The sequence below is a fragment of the Amblyomma americanum genome, chromosome 1 (assembly GCF_052857255.1).
Source record: "Amblyomma americanum isolate KBUSLIRL-KWMA chromosome 1, ASM5285725v1, whole genome shotgun sequence".
In the NCBI taxonomy this organism is placed as follows: Eukaryota; Metazoa; Arthropoda; class Arachnida; order Ixodida; family Ixodidae; genus Amblyomma; species Amblyomma americanum.
Window position 1 is genome coordinate 159883815 of NC_135497.1, and position 21037 is coordinate 159904851.

Consider the following 21037-nt stretch of genomic DNA (forward strand, 5'->3'; position numbering starts at 1 on the left):
GGTACAAGTGCGCATGCTCGCGGCTCTGGCATATGCGCAGGCACACGGCGCAGAGTCTGGGCATTGGTTACGCACGCATTGCGATGCCATCTCGGAGGAGGTACGCTGAACTGAAACCACATACAGCAAGAGTTCCAGGAATGTTATTCGCTCAAGACGAATACTTTTAAATTTTGCATACCAAACATTCGGACTGAATTGAATATTGAATACTTCACTATCGGACCAAATATTCAAAATTATCGAATATGCGCACATGCCTACTAAATTTGCGTTTAACATCACCAAAACAACTCTTTATGCATGTGTAAATGTGCACAGGAAGATGAACACTAAGTGTTATCCTATACAGTGAGTGTTCCCATAACAAGGCATGGCAAAGTACAACCAACAATACATTTATTCTTGGTCCCTCGCATAACACTGAAAGGGCCTATCCCACGAATCTTATTTTTTACTATACTTGCCTGTCCTTTCCAATATCTGGATTATTTTCTTATTTGGTTCAAACGTACAAACACAGAGGCAGGAAAAACACTACTAAAACCCCTGACTGCTCCAGAAGAGCAACAAGAGTAAAAGGATATACATAGAGAAGAGAGAACCGAGGCTCTATGCAGTGGTGCGCAGTGCACTCAATCTGGCATGATGATTGGAATAGCAAATGCCACAGGAGATCACAGCATGTCAGTGCAAGTCTTGTGATATTAAAGAAACACTAAAAAGAAACAAAAAGCTACATTAACCTGATAGCTCACCCTTTTAGAACTCTACAGGTGTATTTTGCACTCAAATAGATAGCCCTGTTACTAAGAAAATCACAAATGCAGTCTTTAATTTCTTTCCCACTTGAGGTGAATCAAAGGCGCCATCAAAGGCAGTCTAAAGCAACAACACTGCAGTGGCGAAACGAAAACAAGAAAGCCCTGACACCAGCAACTGCAATGTGCTCTTCACAAGAACATTAAAATGGAGCTCTAGGTAAACAAGCTGGCTTACACTTTGCTGACATTAGCCCTTCAAAGCACAAGATACTCCTGAGAGTGCACTTTGCTGCGAAGGCTGCATAAAATATGGCACCCCACAGGCGGGAGAATGCACAGCCAGCAGGCCCTTGAGTTCAGCACAGCAGAAAGCCACGAGTTTGCCATTGACAAAGAAATTGACGATGAGTAGCAGCCATGCCTCATTATCACGAAGAAGTACATACTACTAGGCTTTTCTCAACAACATCTGTCGCATGGGTTGCATAACAACGGGGTTCAACCTGTAAGAAAATTGCAGCGACATGTAGCCAAGTTCTCCTAGGCCAAATCCACTTTCATTGGGGTCAATGTAGTGTCCCATAATTTTTTCACAGCTTCACAAAGGCAGAGTGGACAAACAAAGCAGATAATGCTTCACATTCTCGCATCTCAGCAACACTTGCAACAGTGCTTGTACCCTTAAATGGTACTTGCTAGCCAAAATAGTGTTACATAAGAAGGTGGCGAACCAGTTGTAGCCGGCAAAGAATGCACACAACTGGGCACAGTTACTGAAATTTGCCAGAGATTTCCCTACATGCTTTTCACTTTTACATGATTTTCTGGATAATCGAAGCAGAGTTCTTTACAAAAATGACATAGACAAGCGTTCCGAGCTAGTGAAGACCATCAGACTAACCTAGTTTAGTCTTTCCCTTTAGAGTACCTTCAAGCGGATATGATGTAAAGTGCCCTGCCCACTGTGCATGTCGCTTTGCAATTATTAAGCACCACTTAAGAGCCATTCACTAACAATAAAAGCCACAAGCTATTCGCGATTTTTTATACATACTGCAGAAATGCTGTGAACTAGTTCAAGAGGGATCAGCACACGTCGAACCGTGTCATTTGCTCAAATGCCTATATGAAATTCATCTGCACATGTAGATGCTGTCAGTTTTTTGCAGCTACGTGGATCTTTGCATGCTAGCAAGATAGAAGAGCTGCCAAGTGTCACTGCTGGGTCCTGAAAATGGCATGGAAACAAACCAGAAGTTCCCGTGTCCATGTAGAATGCTTGTAGGACCATGACAGTGCAGTTCCTTTCAGGCACCCAGCCCAAATATTTCTAAAATGATTTGCCAGGAACATCACTACCAAGAACATCGCTGAGACCATATGACGAAAAGGCACATTTCAAGTGCAAAGAGATTTTTGCGTAACTATCTCCGCACTCGCAGGCCATATAACGGCTTGTGTGTATGGCGATATGGTGCTTTATTAACTAGGAAAGGGGGGGAGGGGATATAATAATTTCATTCCAATTCATTTCATTCTGATTCTTTTTGCTCTTCGACTGCCCCAAGCACATATTCAAGAGACCGAAGGCCACCTACAAGCACACCCTATGTTCATCTTTCCCGCAGTTTCACAGTGCTAGTGCAGCAAGCAGGTGCCCAATGCCACGCAACTGACCAGTCTCCATGCGCGAAAAGATATTGAAGAGCGCTGTTAGGAGAAGTGTCACATGCAGGGCAATGGGCACACCATTCAATACCGTATTTACACGATTGTAAGTAGACCCTTTTTTTGAAATTTAAAATTCCGAAGTGGGGGGGGTCGACTTACAATCGAAACGAAACCTTGAACTGCCAATAAAAGCAAGAAAAACAATCTATCAGGGACGCTACTGCGATGTTAGAAGTTTTTGTTTGCTCTAAGGCTCCAAGCGTAGCATTCAGGTATTCCGTGGGCTTTTTGGCCAGGATTTTTCATTTTTTATTTTTACTGCTTACAATCGAAACGAAACCTTGAACTGCCAATAAAAGCAAGAAAAACAATCTATCAGGGACGCTACTGCGATGTTAGAAGTTTTTGTTTGCTCTAAGGCTCCAAGCGTAGCATTCAGGTATTCCGTGGGCTTTTTGGCCAGGATTTTTCATTTTTTATTTTTACTGCGCACACCGTTACCCACCGCGATGGTTCAGTGCTACTGAACAGGATACCTGGGTTAGAACCCGACCGCGGCGGCAGCGTTTCGATGGAAGCGAAACGCAAAGGCGCCCGTGTGCTGTGCGATGTCAGTACAGCAGGTCAAAGATCCCCAGGCGGTCGAAATTATTCGGGAGCCCTTCACTACGGCACCTCGTTCTCCCTTTCTTCTTTCACTCCCTCCTTAATCTCTTCCCTTACAACTGGGTTTCCGCCGATATTTGAGACAAATACTGCGCCACTTCTTTTCCCCCAAAACCAATTTCATTTCATTTCACTCGCGGGAAGGGCCGCTGTCCCGCTGTTTCAATCGCGGAGTCTGCGCCAGCGCCTGGGAGTGTCGCTAGCTGATGGAAGAGCCGCTATTTCAGTTGGTTTCGCAATACGTAACAGCGACGCTTCTGGGGAATGCCGATGTTTGCTGGAAGAGCCGACGCCCCGACACCGATCACTCTTTGTTTGGTGGTGCTTGGAGTTGGTGCTTTTGACTCGACTGCCAGCTGCGTGCTTCGCCATGAGCTCTCCAGGTTCGAAAAGCATTCGGCGCACATTCAGTGCAGCGTTCAAGAGGGAGGCCATCATTTACGCCGAAGAAACCAGCAACTGCGCAGCGGGCCGCAAGTTCGACGTTTCTGAACGGTTGATGCGGGAGTGGCGGAAGCAGCGAGACAAAATTTTCGATTGCGACTCCAAGCGAAGAAGTTTCCGCGGGCCAAAGTCGGGACGCTTTCTGGAGCTGGAGGTCAAGCTTGCAGCGTATGTCACCGAAATACGTGATTGGTCCCTTCCAGTGACATGCGAAATGATCACGCAACAAGCCCGGGTCTTTGCTGCGGAAGCTGGAATACTCCTAACAGACTTCAAAGCCAGCAGGGCTTGGGCTTTGAAATTTATGAAGAGGGCTGGCTTCTCTCTTCGTCGGCGTACTATTGTATGCCAGAAGCTGCCTGCTGCTTACGAGGAGAAAGTTCTCGCCTTCCATTGGCACTACCTCAAGCTCCGCGACTCGCGGCGATACCTGCTCGGCCAAATCAGCAATGCGGACCAGACTCCCGTCTACTTCGACATGACGAGCAACACAACAGTGAGCGTGAGGGGAGCTCGCGAGGTTAAGCTTCTCACGACAGGAAACGAGAAACTTCGGTTCACTGTTATGCTATTATGCTTGGCAGATGGCACAAAGCTCCGACCGTACATCGTCTTCAAAAGAAAAACTATGCCAAAGGAAATGTTCCCGAAAGGTGTGATTGTGCGAGTGAACGAAAAAGGCTTTATGACGGACGACTTAGTTATTGATTGGTACCGTCGGGTGTCGCTTTTGAGGCCAGGGGCATCCCTCAAAAATCGCAATCCGAACCTCCTCGTGCTGGACTCATTTCGCGGCCACCTTACCGCGAAAGTGAAGGCAGAGCTACGAAAAGAAGATACAGATATGCTGGTGATTCCTGGCGGTCTGACGGGGAAGCTGCAGCCACTAGACGTTGACATTAACAAGCCATTCAAGGACTTGCTCCGGCGTGAGTACAACGAGTGGCTGGCGGCAGAAGGGCGGGAATTTACGCTAACGGGGCGCGTGAAGAGAGCCTCCCTGGCGGCTGTGTGCGGGTGGGTGATTTCCACTTGGGCGGCCGTTCCACGCTATGTCGTGGTGTGGTCATTTAGGAAGTGCGGGCTTTCCATGGAGGACGATGTGCTGTGGGATCGCAGCGGCGATGACGACGACGACGACAGCAGTACCACTGAAGATGACTCAAGTGAGGATGAACAGCCCATCTATGCAATAAATTTTCTTTTTGAAGCACTCCACCGGTGATTTTTTTTTTTTCGGACATGCAATAGGGGGGGGGGGGGGGGGGTCGACTTACATTTTTTTTTTTTTCGGACATGCGATTTGGGGGGGTCGACTTACATTCGAGTAGACTTACAATCGTGTAAATACGGTATATCAAACAACCGGCAAAATTGGAGTTCGATATACTGTGCGATTTACCTTTACTTTAACCCTTTGGAGGTTTTTACCATATATGTACTGGCGGTTTTCCAACCCGCAAGTTCTTTGCCGTACAGGAAGTTTCGACCCTCCGTTTGAAATTTCACGCTATAATGACGATGCATGCTCACTGGGAGGTGCTGCCACCTCCTAGGACTTAAAGAAGCATTTGAAATTTTTGCTACTTTCTTATGGAGATAAACAGAACTGATTTCTAGCTTCAGTGTGTCGAGCGGTCTGTGGCAATGCCCTTTCGTGATTTCGGTTTCGCCAAGTGACCGCAACAGAGGCGTGTGAAACTTGATTTTTATTTTTATCGGCACTCCCTAGCAGGGGCCACGGAAGTTTATTTCCATCTTTACTGGCACTGCGCTTAGCTTGTTTACCACCGATGCTCACGAGGTATTCTCGCTCTCCTTGTTTACAGAGTTTCCTTCGAGTTCTTCAGATGCACGGCAAAGCGGCGATATGGCCGAACGCACTGCCCATTCTCTTGGCACCGACAGTGATGACTCTTCCCGATTTTGATTTTGTTCCATTCACCGAGTCTGAATTGGAAGGCAGTTTTTCTTCAGAAGAGGAAAGCACTCTGAAATACTACTTAACATTTTGTAGTACAGAGTGATGCTGACACCAAAATACTCTTCCCGATTTTTTTTTTTTTACAATTTCTTCCCGACTGCACATATTTTGTACGTTAAAAATCTGCAATAAAGTAACTTGACCATCTGGGAAACTTTTTTTTTTTAATTCCACCCTCAAAGGGTTAACACAGGATTTTCAAGAGGATAACCTGTGTGTTCGACATACAAAAAAAAAAACAAATTTTTAACTGTTGATCTTAAGGGGGGACACGTCTAATCCTAATGAAACTGTACCATGTTGCTCAGTTTTTTATACTGATATCTAATATGAAATTGCTTTTTTAATTAATGCATTAGTTCCTAAGATAATTTTAGTCATTTATTAGTACCTCGGTACAAAAAGATGACTAAATAAAAAATAATTTTTAACCCCTGGTTACATAGCATGGCGAGTTAAGAGTGCAATAATCACAGCAGTTTTTCCGTTTTACCCTCATTAGTAATTTTACAGCACTTCGACTAGCAGCATTCAAAGTGTGAATATCGTGCATGGATAAGCTTTTCAAAATTACAAATTCTTGAAGCGTGATTGAACAATTGTGCTTCGATTATTGCATACATTGTGCCTTCAGCTTCCCTTAGCAAACAATATGACATGTCTCTCTCTCCTAGACATTGAGATATTGACATACTAAGACAGCCAGGTGTCCAAAATTTTCACGGTGTTAAATCGCCTGCTCCTGAACAAATTGAGCGCACAAAGTGATCTAAATTTAATATTATGGTCAAAATACAGATTTGCTGGAGGAGAAAACTGGTTGAAGAATAATAGATACAGGCACCAAATATGTCATTCTTCAAAAACTGATTTTTGGTTCCTTTCTTGTTACCAAAGATTAGTGTCCCCCCTTAAAGCAAAAAATTATACTGTGAAATTGAAGGCCACAAATGTTGAAAACAAGTCTAGTTCCTTAAATTTCTGAAATATCACCATGGTTTAGGAAATTAAATGTGAAAAAGAAAAGAACGCTTTTTTAAAACTCCAAAGTTGGCTTTCCTATGTTGCACATTGATCAAACGGCGCCACTGCACGTCGTGTCGTCAAGGGAGCCACGCCAGCATCTTCTGCACCACAAAACGCATGAACTGCGTCTTTATTAGCTGCATCAAAAAATCTGAGTGGCGCCATTTGATAAATGTGCACTGTGGGAAAGCCAAATTAGTCTTCAAAAGAATCTTTTGATGTTCGATATCTCGAACTATAATGTTGATTCAGAAATTCTAATTTCACAATGTAACCTTGCACCTTAAAGCCAAAAACAAAAGGTTGGTTACTTAATTCTAGCTAATTAATCATCTTTTATTTACACTTTGTCACATACGTGTCCCTTTTGCCATACAAACCATATTCAAAAACTGCGCCAACATATCTTTCACAGTTTCTGGACAAAAAATAATAAACACTACGTATTGCAAAGACAAAATACCTACTCAGAGTAACATCTTTGTACAGCACTGTGTCAAAGTAGCCTGCAAATCCATGCAAGATGCTGTTGTCCCGGACTTTGAAGCGCAGAGACTTGTAGCGACTGTTGTCATGTGTCTTGTCTGGAAATAAATTAAATCGATTTCTTGTAAGCCTTCTAGTTCTCATCACAGCCTTAGCAGTCATGCAAGGTTTTTCCATTCAAATACAGCGTGCTTCAAAATTATTTTCTTTTACCTTGCAATACCTTGCAAGAGCAACAAACGAAAAAAAATATGGTATGCCATGGTATGTGAGGCTCGTCCCAAAGCTGCACACAGACTATGAGAGACTGTGCAGTGGAGCTCGCCTGATTAAGTTTGACCAGCTCTGTTTTTTTTTTTTTAATGTGCACTGAGACCAGACAGTACACTGGCACTTTTGCATTTTGCCTGTGATGAAATGCGGTCGCTCTGGCTAGGCTTTCATCCAGCAACCTTGACCTCAGCAACTGAGCTTAAGAGAACCTGGTTGGGCTAGTTGGCAATTCATCATTGTAATTTAGAAGCGCCAAAAACCACATACACACACACGAGAGAAGAGAACAGGATGGCGCCCTGTCCTGTTCTCTTCTCTCATGTGTGTATGGTTTTTGGAGCCTTTAAATTACAATTCTCAGCAACTGAACACCACAGCCACTAAGCCATCAAGCTGTCATGGTGGCTCAGTAGTTAGCGCTCGGCTGCTGACCCAAAAGACGCAGGTTCGAACCCAGCCATAGCAGTCCAATTTCGATGGAGACGAAATTCTACAGGCCCGTGTACTGTGCAATATCGGTACGCAATAAAGAACCCAGGTGGTCGAAATTTCCGGAGCCCTACACTACGGCGTCCCTCATAGCCTGAGTCACTTCGGGACGTTAAATCCCCATAAACCATAAGCCAGCTAAGCCACCACAGTAGTGGTAATGTAAATATGCCATTGTATGAAACACTTCGAAAACATTAACTCCTGCCTCACAGACATGTCTATGTGACATAGCTTTCAAAGCGTGCCATGCTAATGAAAATAGCAACAATAAAACAAATGACTCCGTGTGTGATCCCGTTTCATCAATGTGGATATTGCCACAACACATCTGCATTGTAGAATGAAAGCACAGGGTGCTCGAGTGTTGGCGGTAGGTGCAAGGAGCCCGAAAGCACAGGATGCTTATGTGAACAAAGGAGCACAAGTGAGCCAAGCCTCCGAGAACAGCGTTACAATATTCATTAAGTGCTTTCAATGCAAACCAGGTGTGTCAGCGGTGGTGCTGGTACTAGAGTTAAACTAGTGCACTTGTAGACTACAGCTGGGTGCATTTTGCGACAACTCTTGAACACTAAGTCAAGCAAGTTTTCTTTGTTCCATTCATTAAAAGGTCCCTGACCACCCTTTCGTCAAAAATTTGCTATTATTTATTGAAGCTGCTACAATCAAGTGACTTCGCTACACTTCTGTGCCCTCTCCAAGGCATCCACCAGGTGATCAGCCTTTACAATCAAAATGTCCCTTCCTCCTCCACATTTAAGGGGAGGCACGAAGATCATCGGATGCTGACGTCATAGCCATACCCATTTTTTTCTTCCTTTCTGCTACCTGCCACATTTCTGGCAGCCCTTCCAGCGGCACTTCCATGCACATTATTTACATTGTGGCTGAACCAGTAAAACAACCTTGTGAGATTGCTCAACACTATCTTTTGCTCTGCAATACACCATGCTATGCATGCACTACTGGAGAGGCTGGATTGCTAAGAGCATTGGTTTGGTTTGGTTTGCTTGGTTTTGTGGCACATAAGCAGCTAAGGCTGTCATGCTGTTTAGAATTATAAATGTCTCTTGTGGTAATGGACTGAAAGTTTTAAAAAATTAACAATTTATTTAAAACATATCCTTTCTTAAAGAGGCACAAACAGTCTACAACTACATTTGCTCCTAAAAGTAAGCTAGGGTGAAAGAAATATGTTGGATGTAAAATGCCATGAAATGCTTGCTGTCTGCATACTTTTGACAGGTGCACAAAGACAGGAATAGCTGCGATCAGCACGACCCCGTCACTAGGCTGCAAAATAATCCGGCCACATAGTTCATTTTCTGACCTTTGCCACAAACCTATGGCCATTGACCAGAAATTGGCCACCAATTGGCACATCGCTAGTCTTTTACAGCGCTAGCTGTCAATGCAGAGGTTCCCAGGTCAAGCATGTTTGTTGTTGCCACCAAAAAGTGTCTGTGCAGCTGAGCGCAGCCACAAGGAAGGGGGAGGGTGGCAAGATGGAGGCAAGGGGCATGGTGGCACGCCACACAGGCACCCCACACAGGTTGCCACCCCATGGAAGCACTATCATGTCACAAGCCTGCGCACATAGCCAGTGCGTTGTGCCTCGCTTTGACCTTCCCAAAACAGAAACTCTAGCTGTATAGGCAACCATAAGTATAAAACTAAGTGACTCAATTAACCCTCCGCTAGATGCATAACCGCATTATCATAAATCGCATTGACATTGAAGCACAATCATTTGATCACTTTTTCATTTCATTGCAGAACCATCTTTCTGTCTGCAACCATTATCACATATGACTGGTCATAACAGCAGGACAGTAACACACAAGACGGTGCGCATCAGCAAGCAAGAAATAAATTGTGGCAGAGAAATGCAGAAGGAACAGAAAGCAAAGCTAAAACACTTTCTTTTCCATGATGGAAAAGTAATGCTAGATATCACCCGCCAACCACGATAATCGGCCTTATTTGGTCCATCATGGTTGACAGCCTGTTGTGTAGCAAGCGTGCCTGTTTCATTACCAACAAAAGACGATGTAAGCAAGATTAGCTACACTGACAGGGAATGTGAGAGCTTTGGCTAAAATTTTTATTACGTTTTGCGGTGCACATGGCTTCAATATTTTGCACAGGCACAGTACCTGTTTATTTGAAATGCCCTAGCCTGGTAAGGGGGCCTAGTCAGGTAAACTCTCATTAAGGGACTTTATTTAAACAGTCATTAGATTAGAGGCCTCCATTTAACCCTTCTCTACAGCCATCTTTTTCAAAGGCATTAAAAAGATTCTAAATATCCAGGAATGTTTGCAGGGCTTAAAAAAGGATTTCCAACCTTTTCAAGCACTGGCGGAGGTACTGGCTGTTGTAAAACATTGACAGAGACCAATAACACAAGCCAATTAGCATGTTTCAAAGGGCCAAGTCAGGATACAAAACATATACTTTGATATATCAATGATGCAACGCAACGCATGTCATACTAACCTTTGTTTGGGTGCACAAAAGTAAACAAGCGCTGATGCTCTGCCAGCTCAGTCACATTATGTAGACGCACCACGTACGGCACTTCATAGGAACTCTGGAAATAAAATCCACCGTGAAGGTCATTGTAATCTCTCGATGCAGACATGCAAACTGCAAGACAAAATATAAATGAAACATGTCAGATGCCTTGGAAAACTGTTTAAACAATAAGGTAAAAAATGATCTTTTTCAGGACCGATGCCAGCCATGGTGAATAGAATAAGATGGGTTGGACACATTACTCAGGAAGCTTATCCCCAATTTAATGTCTCAACTAATGCATTTAAGCAGTTCATTGTAGTGTAAATTCACAACCATCCATCAATGCACGTAAGGAGAGTTTTAATGCGATAGCATTAGACTCATCAGGAAACAAATGTGGCATTAGTTATAAAGTTCGCACATTGGCTGGAGTGAGGCGACGTCACCAGACCGGAAATGAAGTCTGTTCTGGTAAATGCATGAACAGCTTCTAATGCCATCGCAATGCCAACACATAATGTAATCAGGTGTTTCTACGAATTTTTTTAAATCGGGAAATATGAAAATACCCTTACTGCTGTAGTAAAAGGGAAGTTGGCACTCTCAGTGCACAAAGCTGAGACTCGGCTGGATTACAGCACGTGTGGTCACACTCACCAGCAGATGCATATCACGACAGCGCTTTCCACATGCCTCACTAAGGCAATAAAACGTTGCCCACTATAGCCCACCTAGATTGGGTCTCTTCAATTTTCTACCCATAAATACCCGCTTTTCTTTCACTTTTACTTTTCTTCCCATTCTTGAGTTTACTGCAAGAACGCATTTGCTTAAGGGGTCGGATGGGCTCTGGCTTCCTGCAGGATACCAAACTTGCCAGAACAATATGACCAGCAGCACTCTGGCAGCTAGCAGACAAGAGAGGTGGCATGAAGGTGCTTTGAGTGCAGTTCTGTTCTATCTCTAGCGCAATGCAGGCACACATTTTCGCTTGTTTACAATACACATCATCTATATTATATGCGAAGTTTTTTGAGTCAGCTCTCGCTGTTTATTTCGAGCTATCTCATTCCGTCTCGCCAGCAACAAGCACAAACTCTTGCTTCAAATTGGATATATCAGTGATATATCAGTGGAACTTATTGATACTTTTTTATTTAATGAGAGGAGAAAGTGTAATCTACAAAACTTATCATCAAAACCACTCATGCTTTGAAAAGTGGGACTCAAGAATGAAGTACAAAGGTATTTACAGCCATTTCCACTCATTAGAACGGCTTGTCAGTCCTTTTTGGTGCAAAGCCTGAAGGGCTTTTATGGTGCTTGCAGATTTCTATTCGCATTTGCCCTGTACCTGGCATGAAAGAAGCTTCGCAACTTATCTGGTCCTGTGACGACAAAGGTGAAAGCAGCTGAAACCTCTTTGCTGTCACTGCAATCATTTTTGAATGCTTTGGCCCATCCCGCTCGTGTACTGCGGAGTACCCACTCTGGCAGCTCACTGCCACTGCATTTAATGCTCGCATTGCATGGCCCCGGGCTCGGCCCATTTGTTTGCACATCGTTATTTTCAGACGATCTATCGCAAGCCAGTCTGGCAGATGACTGCCACACATGCCATTAGGCTAGGCTTGCTCGCATGCTTGTGCATCATCTCCCTTTTCACTGTTTACAACTTGACTGAGTGCACATTCAGGGCTGTTGCCATGCAGGCCCACCAAGCTATCTGCATAAAATTTGCCACGCTGCTTCATGCATACCATACGAACACAGTCTGTTTACAGGGGCAGCGATGCTCGTAAAGAATGAGAGAACTGGAAGAAGCGAAAGAAAGCAAACATCCCCGAGTGCTGCCCCACCCTCATTCTCCCCCCATCGGCCCCACACCTCAGGTAGCATCATCTAAGCTACAGAGGACACTCCAGCCATACCGATTTCAACATGATCGCGTGTCTTTGTAGGCCCCCCTCACTGGCAACGAAGAGTGTGCCATCATGACTCGAGTGGCAACAATGAGGAAGAAATAGCCAATTCTATCCAAGCCAGTATGTCTGATTGGCTCCATTTAAATTCAAGATGGCGCCTTTCATGGCGGTGAACACCTATTTGATTGCAACAGCAATGCCCACTCGAGTCTACGTTAGGTAAAAAAAAATAATCTACTGGTTGAAAAAAAAAAAAAAATCGCAACAGTATTGCTAGCACCAATTTTTGTTCAGAAAATTTAACTTTTAAACCCCCCACAGTCCGAAATATCAGTCATGAATATGTGTATACATTCCTATGAGGTGTACGACGATTCCTCAACAAAGTCTGAAATATGACCCGCCGCGGTGGCTCAGTGGTTAGGGCGCTGGACTACTGATCCGGAGTTCCCGGGTTCGAACCCGACCGCGGCGGCTGCGTTTTTATGGAGGAAAAACGCTAAGGCGCCCGTGTGCTGTGTAGGTGGTCGAAATTATTCCGGAGCCCTCCACTACGGCACCTCTTCTTCCTTTCTTCTTTCACTCCCTCCTTTATCCCTTCCCTTACAGCCCTGTTCAGGTGTCCAACAATATATGAGACAGATACTGCGCCATTTCCTTTCCCCAAAAACCAATTATTATTAAGTCTGAAATATCGCACAAGTTAGAATAATGGGGGTCCAAAAAATTGGTCAGCTTTCTATTAGTAAAGGGCTTGGTGTCTGCTCTGGATCCAGCGTCCATCCTCCACGATCAAGTTCTTCCTTTTAACAAAGCGTTCATTACTCACAATGAAAACAGTGCACGTTATAATCAGGAGTTGGACTTGTCGGTTGAAACAGAAAAACACCGATAAAAGTAAGCCAAATTTATTTTTTGAAATTAAGTTTTAACCGAAAAGGTCAGTAATTCTGGCATGCATGTCACATGTAACAGTTAACACTTTCCTGCCCATGGGAAAAGTAGTGGTTTTTGGGTGGTATAGGAAATATTTTTGTTCCTTCAACAAAACATGCTTGATACTCAAGGAAATAGTATCATTGTTGAGAAGAGGAAATTGTCTTTTTAATGGTGTTAGTCTCAATGAACATGTTAATTGGAGAAAATTTTGAAAAACAAAATTGCACAAAAATTTCAAACAACACTGGACAAAATATACAAAAACATCAACATTTTTTTACACACACAAAATATAAAAAAATTTCAGTATATACATTTTGTTGAGGATACATCTGTACAATGTTTCACAAAATTTCAGCTTTCTATGTCCAGAACTTATTGAGGCGGAAAAAAAAAACGTTAGGCATGGTGCGTGTCATGCCAACGGGCAAAACAGTTTCTCGACGTAGTGAAACACAAATTGATAGCACAGGTCTCACAGAAGACATTTGTTTTCTGTTCAACTTTTCTGTCTTCATAGCACAACTTACAGTTCCTATAACGCTCCATTTTTTTTGGCTTGTGCTGAAGACCTTGGGGTGCACCACCTGGTGGAACAACTGGAGGAACGGCGGGGTTTACAGAAGGTCGCTCATCAAATCCCAGCAGCTGCTCAGTCAGTTCCAGTCTGAAGGCGAACTGGTCGAAGCGCGAGATTCTTGACAGTTCTGCCACCTCTGGATGCTGTCGGCGGTGCTCATCAAACAGTATAAAACTGTTGACTACAGCAATGTCTATACAATGGAAGAACAGGGTCTTCCACCAGCGCACGCACTTCATGAGGACGTTGTAGGATCCGATAAGCTGGTCAGATTTGTCGACTCCCAGCATGCCCACATTGTTGTCGTCTATGAGTTGCGGCTTTCTGATTGAGACTTCGGTCCATTTGTTCTCGACTTTTTTTCTTCGCTTCGCAATAACATAGTCGTTAGCGGTGTGGGCTGTCGACATCATGTGGACAACCCGCTTATCCTTCCATTGCAGATACAATACGTCCTTGTCCCGCAGCCATCGAACATCTCCTCTTCCTGCTTTTTTTTCCCATTTTGTGTCCTTTAGTTCGCTGGGAAAACCGCGGCGGTCCTTTCGGGTCGTTCCGCAAGCTAGTGTCTTGAATTCCAGTAGATGGATGAACAAAGATGTTGATGTGTAAAAGTTGTCCAAAAAAATTAAGTATCCCTGATCAAGGTAGTTCTCACACAGCCGCGTCACAACATCAAATGCCAAACCACGTGCACTGGGCGCTTCTCGCTTTCCGGTATACACATTGAATTGAACCGTGTAGCCAGTTTTTGAATCAGCCAGAACCCACAATTTATACCCCCATTTTATTACTTTATCCCTCATATACTGCCGAATTCCAGAACGACCTTTCGACTTCACCATCCTCTCGTCAACGGACAGGTACCGATGCGGCTGAAAGAACTGCGGAGACGAAACGTTCATGTGTTTTAGCAGAGAAGATACGCGGTGAAGCTTCCCGTGGGTTGCGGCAGTGGTCTTCTCTGGGTCCGTCACACTCAAGAATGCCAGTAATGCCTTGAATCGCCTTCTCGGCATCACTTTCGGTGGTACAAGGCCTGCGAACAATCTCCCCGTGTTCCAATATGAGTGCAGACGTGGGACTTGCACGATACCCATGTAGATTAGCAGTCCGATGAACTTCTGCATTTCATCCGGTGTTACTTCTCTCCAGGACCCATCTCTCTCACCGTAAGTTGGTTTTTCAAGAATATGCATCCAGGCATATTTATTTGTATTGTCGCATATCTCTCGGATGATTTCACCAGTGAAAAAAAGAAAAAAGAAATCAACGGCTCTGGAGAACCGCCTAGCGCCACTCCGGAGCGCGATGCCGAGGTCGAGGCCTGGCCGTCGTGCAGGAGAAAACACGACACCCTGCGCAGCCGCCGGCAAATGGTCCCTCCCGAAAGACGTTGCCACCCTGCAGATAAGAAATCTGACCTTCAGCACACGGAGGATATCTACAGATCAGCGTGGGAGCGCAGCGAAACGATTCAGAGAAACCGAAACTTACCGACGGATGCCTGCGGCCGTTCCGGGCTGGATCGACGCACTTTCGCTTTCAGTACTAAAATCCGACGAACTGAAGTTGTCCTCCGAGTCGCTGCTGCTTTCATCTTCAAAAACATCGCTCGCAGATGCATCGGGATCGATGGAAGCGCGACGTTTGCGCGGAGCAGAAGCGCGCGATGTCGACGCCATCACGGACACAACGAGGGAGCGTCACCCAACTTCGAAGTGTCGTTTAAAACCCCCGCGCGGCGAAAACGTGAAACAAAAAACCGAAACTGAAAGAATAGTTCCTTTATTACTTACTAGATGGCGCAGCATGTCCGTAAACGCTTCGAAAGCGCGTAAATACGAACTTGCAACCATCGATAGCGGGCTATCGATGGGCATAGGCGTGGGCAGGAAAGAGTTAAGGTGGGTCACAGCACAAAATTAAGAATGTGCTGGAACCAGGAATATGGTGAGACAAAGGTGTCTTAAGAATTTAGTAGGCTTGTGCGAATATTCGTACGTTTCGAATATCGAAGCAAATAATGTGGTATTCGATTCGAGCTTCGAATCAAATAGCAGTGTTCGGAAATCTCGAATATTTTCAAAGTGTTTCGAAGTTTGAGTCGGTAGGAACATGTGCCTTTATATAGGGCTAAGAAAGAGTTGTAATTATTAAATATACTGAAAGTTGCGATCGGCGACATGTAGAATTGCGCCAATGAGTGCTTGAAACTAGACTTTTATCCTTTGATCCTTAATCAACCATGAGGAGCCGTGTGCTTTATAGAATATTAGTCCCTTGCGGTAGCACTGGACTAATGTCATAAGATATAGACTGCAAGTTCAGGAAATGTAACCGAAATTAGTCGTCAGCGCATCTTCTATGCAAACAACATGTGAAGTTCGTGGCGGCACCATTGCACTGCGTCACTGCGATCAGGTAGATTGGGCTCCTAAAGCCCCACGCTTGCACTAAATTAGAAAATCGACTCCAAATTGTCATTTCGCAGGGTTCGCGACCATTCCGGAATCACAGAAGCTCGTAAATCAGCTCAAATATATGCACAGCATTCATAAGCACTCCGTAGAGGATGCGGCAACACGAAGCGAAGACCACAGCAGAAAACCAGAAAACTCCCTGGCCGCGGCCATGGATTGGATTGGATTGGTCATATTGGCGATTTTTTCTGGCTGCTTTTTAGACGGTTTGGCATTGTGGATATTATTGGGCTATACGCTCCCAGAAAACCTGACCGGTAAACGAAACGTGTTTCAAGGAGTGCTCTAAGTTTGCTTAGCTGTTGATGCAGTTTTTTTTTTTAAGCAAAAGCTTCACTATGCTTTGTTTTCAAAAGGGCAGTGTCACTGATCTCCACTAGGTGGCTGGATGCCGCATTCCTGCTTTCCGAAGTGGGCGCAAGTGAAGCCACCGGAAGTTCAGTGGCATGTCCCGGAAGTTCGGCGTCTGCAGTGTATTTCAATGCAAAAAGTCTGGTCTTACGCCCTTCCATTCTCAGTTTTTTGCTTTGTTTTCGTGTAACGTCTACTGTAATATCAAAGGAATAAGCAAGCTCAACGCAAGAAATGTGTGCATTGTTTGGGGCACCCTGTAATTTCAGAGAAACTGAAGAAAACAGGCATGCCACTCCGCACCATCTGGCAACACTGCGTCGTTGTCGCTGTGGGAACGATATAGTACTGCTTGCGGACAACATGGGAGATCTCCAGAGCCTCCTAGACATATGCTCATCTGAGTGCGATGGCCTCGGGCTCCATTTCAACGCCGCGAAGTCTGCAGCAGTCAGGTTCCCGCCGGAGGCGTCCGAGGTCAGTGGGCAAGAGACCCCACCCCTGCATCTTCAGAACAGCAGTGTCCTTTGGTTGCCGTCCTACAGATACCTGGGAATAGAAATCTCGGCGGGCCGAAACTATGTACAGGATTTCGAGAAGCAACTCCGGACGAAGGCCATCAGACGACGGGCTTTCCTGAGCTCACGCGCCTTATGGGCTTTCAACCACCTTGAAGTCACCCGATCGCTATGGAAGGCGGTGGCGGTGCCAGGCCTTACCTTCGGCAACGCAGTCATCTGTTTATCCTCTGTGACTCGCCAAGGTTTGGAGACGCTTCAGAGAGAGGTGGGACAAATGGCCATGGGAACTCATGGCAGTGTGCCGAACGAGGCGGCACAGGGTGATCTGGGGTGGTCCTCCTTTGAGGCACGGGAAGCCGTAGCCAAACTGAGCTACGAGCGCCGCCTTAGCGAAATGCAGGACGGCCGCTGGGCGCCAAGTTTCCAACCCAACGGACGGCAAAAGATCCGGGAGCAAGTGTGATGAGAGGAGCAGCGTCGTTGGCAGCAGACAGCCTGCGAGAAGCCAGCCCTGGCCGTTTATCAACAAGGGAAATCGAAGGTTGAGAAAGAGCTCCTATATGACAACACTAGGGGCAGTGGACTGTTGTGCGAAGCTAGGAACGGTGTGCTTCGCACCCGAACTCTACGAGCAAGTACACGGAGGTTATGAGCACGACGTGTGAACTTTGCGGAGGCGCTGGTGAAATCATCGAGCACATCGTGTTGGAATGTGCAGGCCTACACCCGTCGGTTTCGGATGCACAGGACAATTCCTCAGTAGGCCCCATGCCACCTGACGCGATCAGCGGATCCAACAGCCTTGGGGCACTAGTGATGGCACTCGCCGACCCGACGAGCCACCGCAATGGAAGCCGGTTGAGCGAACGAAGTGACGTTTGGAACATTGGTGGCGCACACGACACGGTCACGCTCCTTGAAGGCTCAGGGGACCAAAACGTGCCATCAGCGTGTGTTAGGTGTTTTTATTCTTTAATTTTTTATTTTTTGTTACCTTATTGGCTTGATCCGGTTTTTAGTGCCGTTGATCTCCCGATACAAAGGGCTAGCCAGTATCATCATCATCATCAGGGAATATTGAGTGTTGGTTCTGCTGCGCGTGAGCGTGGTTAGTCAGTTCTGTCGCGTTATTCTGCCGATTTTTTTAAACGGGTGCGAGTACGACGAAACCATGGATGAGCTGAAGCAAACGCCCCACTTCAAGGTGCTTTACACCAAGGCACGAGCAATTGTCGGACATTTATTTATTTATTTATTCACGTTGCCTCACAGGCTCCAAGCATGGAGTATTGTGTGAGGGGGGGATTACATAAATAGGGGTAATAACAGGAGCATGAATGACACGATTATAACAGTAAGAACATCATTATACAATAGTTATTGACGCGTCAGTAATTAGAAAAAATGGCTGTTATTTCGGTCCTAAAAGAAGCTGGATCACGAATATTGACGATGTGTTCCGGAAGACCATTCCAGTGAACAATAGCCTGCGGCAAAGCGGATGAATTGAATGCAACGGTTTTACCTGAAAGGCGTTTGAAGCTGAAACGGTTGTTTAAACGGCGCGAGGTGCGGTGAGGTTGGGCAAGAGGGAGAGTCGAAAGATTAGTGCTATAGACTATCTTGTGAAATAAGCAGATTAGGGCAATTAATCTTCGTGATTGCAAGGTACAAAGAGAGAGCGATAATTTAATGTTTGTGACGCTTGAGTGACGGTCATAGTTTCTGGAGATGAAACGCGCAGCACGATTTTGGACTGATTCAAGGGAGTTAATTAAATAAGCTTGGTGAGGTGACCAAATGGATGATGCATACTCGAGTTGCGGACGAACAAATGTTTGATAGGCGAGCTTACGGGTAGTAGCAGGAGTTCCATGAAGATTCCGTTTTAGGTATCCTAAGGTCCGGGATGCTTTAGCTGTTATTTTCTGTATATGAGTGGACCAGGACAAGTTACATGAAAAATGGACACCGAGGTATTTGTAAGAAGACACCTGAGAGACTAAGCTGTTATCGAGCATGTAATTGAACGAAGAGTTAGATTTTTTGCGGCTGAATGTCATTAACTTGCATTTTTCAGTGTTAAGTGACATTTGCCATGATGAACACCAAGCGGTTACATGATCGAGGTCCCTTTGAAGTGCAAGAAGGTCTGCAGGTGATCGGATTTTGCGGTAAATTATGCAGTCATCTGCGAACAAGCGAATGGTTGATGTAATGTTAGATGGCAGATCATTAATGTAAATCAGGAACAGCAACGGGCCCAGGACGCTTCCTTGAGGAACACCAGATAGAACATCGCTAAACGGAGATGAGTGGCCATTAACAACCGTGAACTGTTTACGAAAAGACAAGAAATTCCTTAGCCATGAGGTTGTTAGTGAGTCTAGGTTGAGGGAAGTAATTTTACCTATTAAGCGTGAGTGCGCAACGCGGTCGAATGCTTTTGAGAAATCTAAGAATATGCAGTCTGTTTGGAAGTTCTCGTCCATGTTGTGTAGTAGCTCGTTAGTAAATTCCAGTAGTTGAGTCTCCCAAGAGAAGCCTTTCCTGAACCCGTGCTGGTTAGAAAAAAAGAAATTATTACTATCTAGATGCTGCGCCACTGCTGATACGATGATGTGTTCGAGGATCTTACATGGGACAGATGTCAATGATATGGGGCGATAATTTTGCGCGTTCGTTTTATCACCTGATTTGAAGATGGGGATAATTTTACCAATTTTGCAATCCCTTGGAATTTCACCAGTTGATAGCGACTGACGAAATATATGGAAGAGAATATTGCTTGAATGGATCACTGTGCTTTTGAGAATTTTTGTATTAATATCGTCAATGCCAGCAGAAGTCGAAATCTTAAGATTGTTTATTAATGCTGCAATACCGGAGACACTTATTTCTATGGGACTCATGTACTGGTGCTGTTGCAAGAACACACCTCAAGGATGTGCAAGCCAGCATGGGAATAGAACCCCTGGAGGTCATTCAAGATGTTCCCACACGGTGGAACAGCGAGTATGAGATGATGGCACGGCTCCTGAAGCTGTGCCTGGCAATTTCCTTGGACTAGTCGGAACAAGACACGATTGATAATTTGTCAACAACCGAGTGGCGCCTAATGGCTGCAGTAACATCAGTGTTGAAATGTGTAGAGGAAGCCACTAGGGAGAGCTGCTCAGAGAAGCACCCGACCCTCTCACAAGTTGTGCCACTAAGGGCCGTTGTACGATCGTTTCGGAGCGCCTTCCGCCTCGTCCACTTCGCGAGCGGGCCTGGCGGATCCGCCTCGTTCGGCGAACGGATGGAAAGTTGGTCAACTTCAACTTTCTGGCAGACGAGCGCATCCGGCCGGGGACCGGATTGCAGCTATTGGCTGCTTTTCCCGTGACGTCAGTGACGTCTTGAGCCCCTCCGCCCTCCGCCTCGGTTCTGCCCTGCCGGGGCAAGATGGCCATCCGTCGACTGAACTGGGGAGCGCGGCCTGGGCAGTGGCAGCGATGTCGCGAAGCATATTATATTGGACACATCTTGATATTACCAGTGTTCAGAGCGACTGCAAACTTCGCCGCGTTCAGCAGTGGTGAGCGATAGTTCCACTAGTTGAATTCTGTAATCATCTACGCTGACGGAGTTGACAGAGCGCCGCTTCAAACCGATGCAAGGCCTGTGCAGTGGCGGTGTCACGAAGTGTTTATTTCGAGCTGTTTGTGGTTGTTGTAAGCGTTTGTAATTCCTGCGAGGATCATCACGGACCAAGGCGGATTGCACGGACAGCGGCGAGTCACGGTGAATTTCTTGTGCGTGCATGAGCTGCATAGCACAATGACAAGTGTCCGCGTAGTGAACGTGATTGCGATCGGAGCGAGTGCTTTTACGTCAAGGCAGAGAAATGTGTGCCTGCGAAAGCTGACG

At 45.4% G+C, this 21037-nt stretch overlaps 1 protein-coding gene and 1 non-coding gene across 4 annotated transcripts in view; one reads left to right on the forward strand and one right to left on the reverse strand.

Annotated features, from left to right (window-relative positions):
* Window positions 1-21037, reverse strand: part of csul (protein arginine N-methyltransferase 5) — a 95179-nt gene that overhangs the window by 13990 nt on the left and 60152 nt on the right. For 2 of the 3 annotated variants that reach the window (XM_077647505.1, XM_077647504.1), the window contains exons 14-15: window positions 10306-10399; window positions 7023-7139 (exon numbers count right to left, since the gene is read on the reverse strand). In XM_077647505.1, the coding sequence (XP_077503631.1) occupies window positions 7023-7139; window positions 10306-10399 (211 nt within the window). Of the gene's footprint in view, window positions 1-7022; window positions 7140-10305; window positions 10400-17442; window positions 17621-21037 lie in introns of those variants that run through there. The other variant, XM_077647506.1, reaches the window with a different exon arrangement.
* On the forward strand, window positions 12654-12725 carry TRNAS-ACU (transfer RNA serine (anticodon ACU)). The gene has a single exon. It is a non-coding gene; the product is annotated as a tRNA-Ser (tRNA).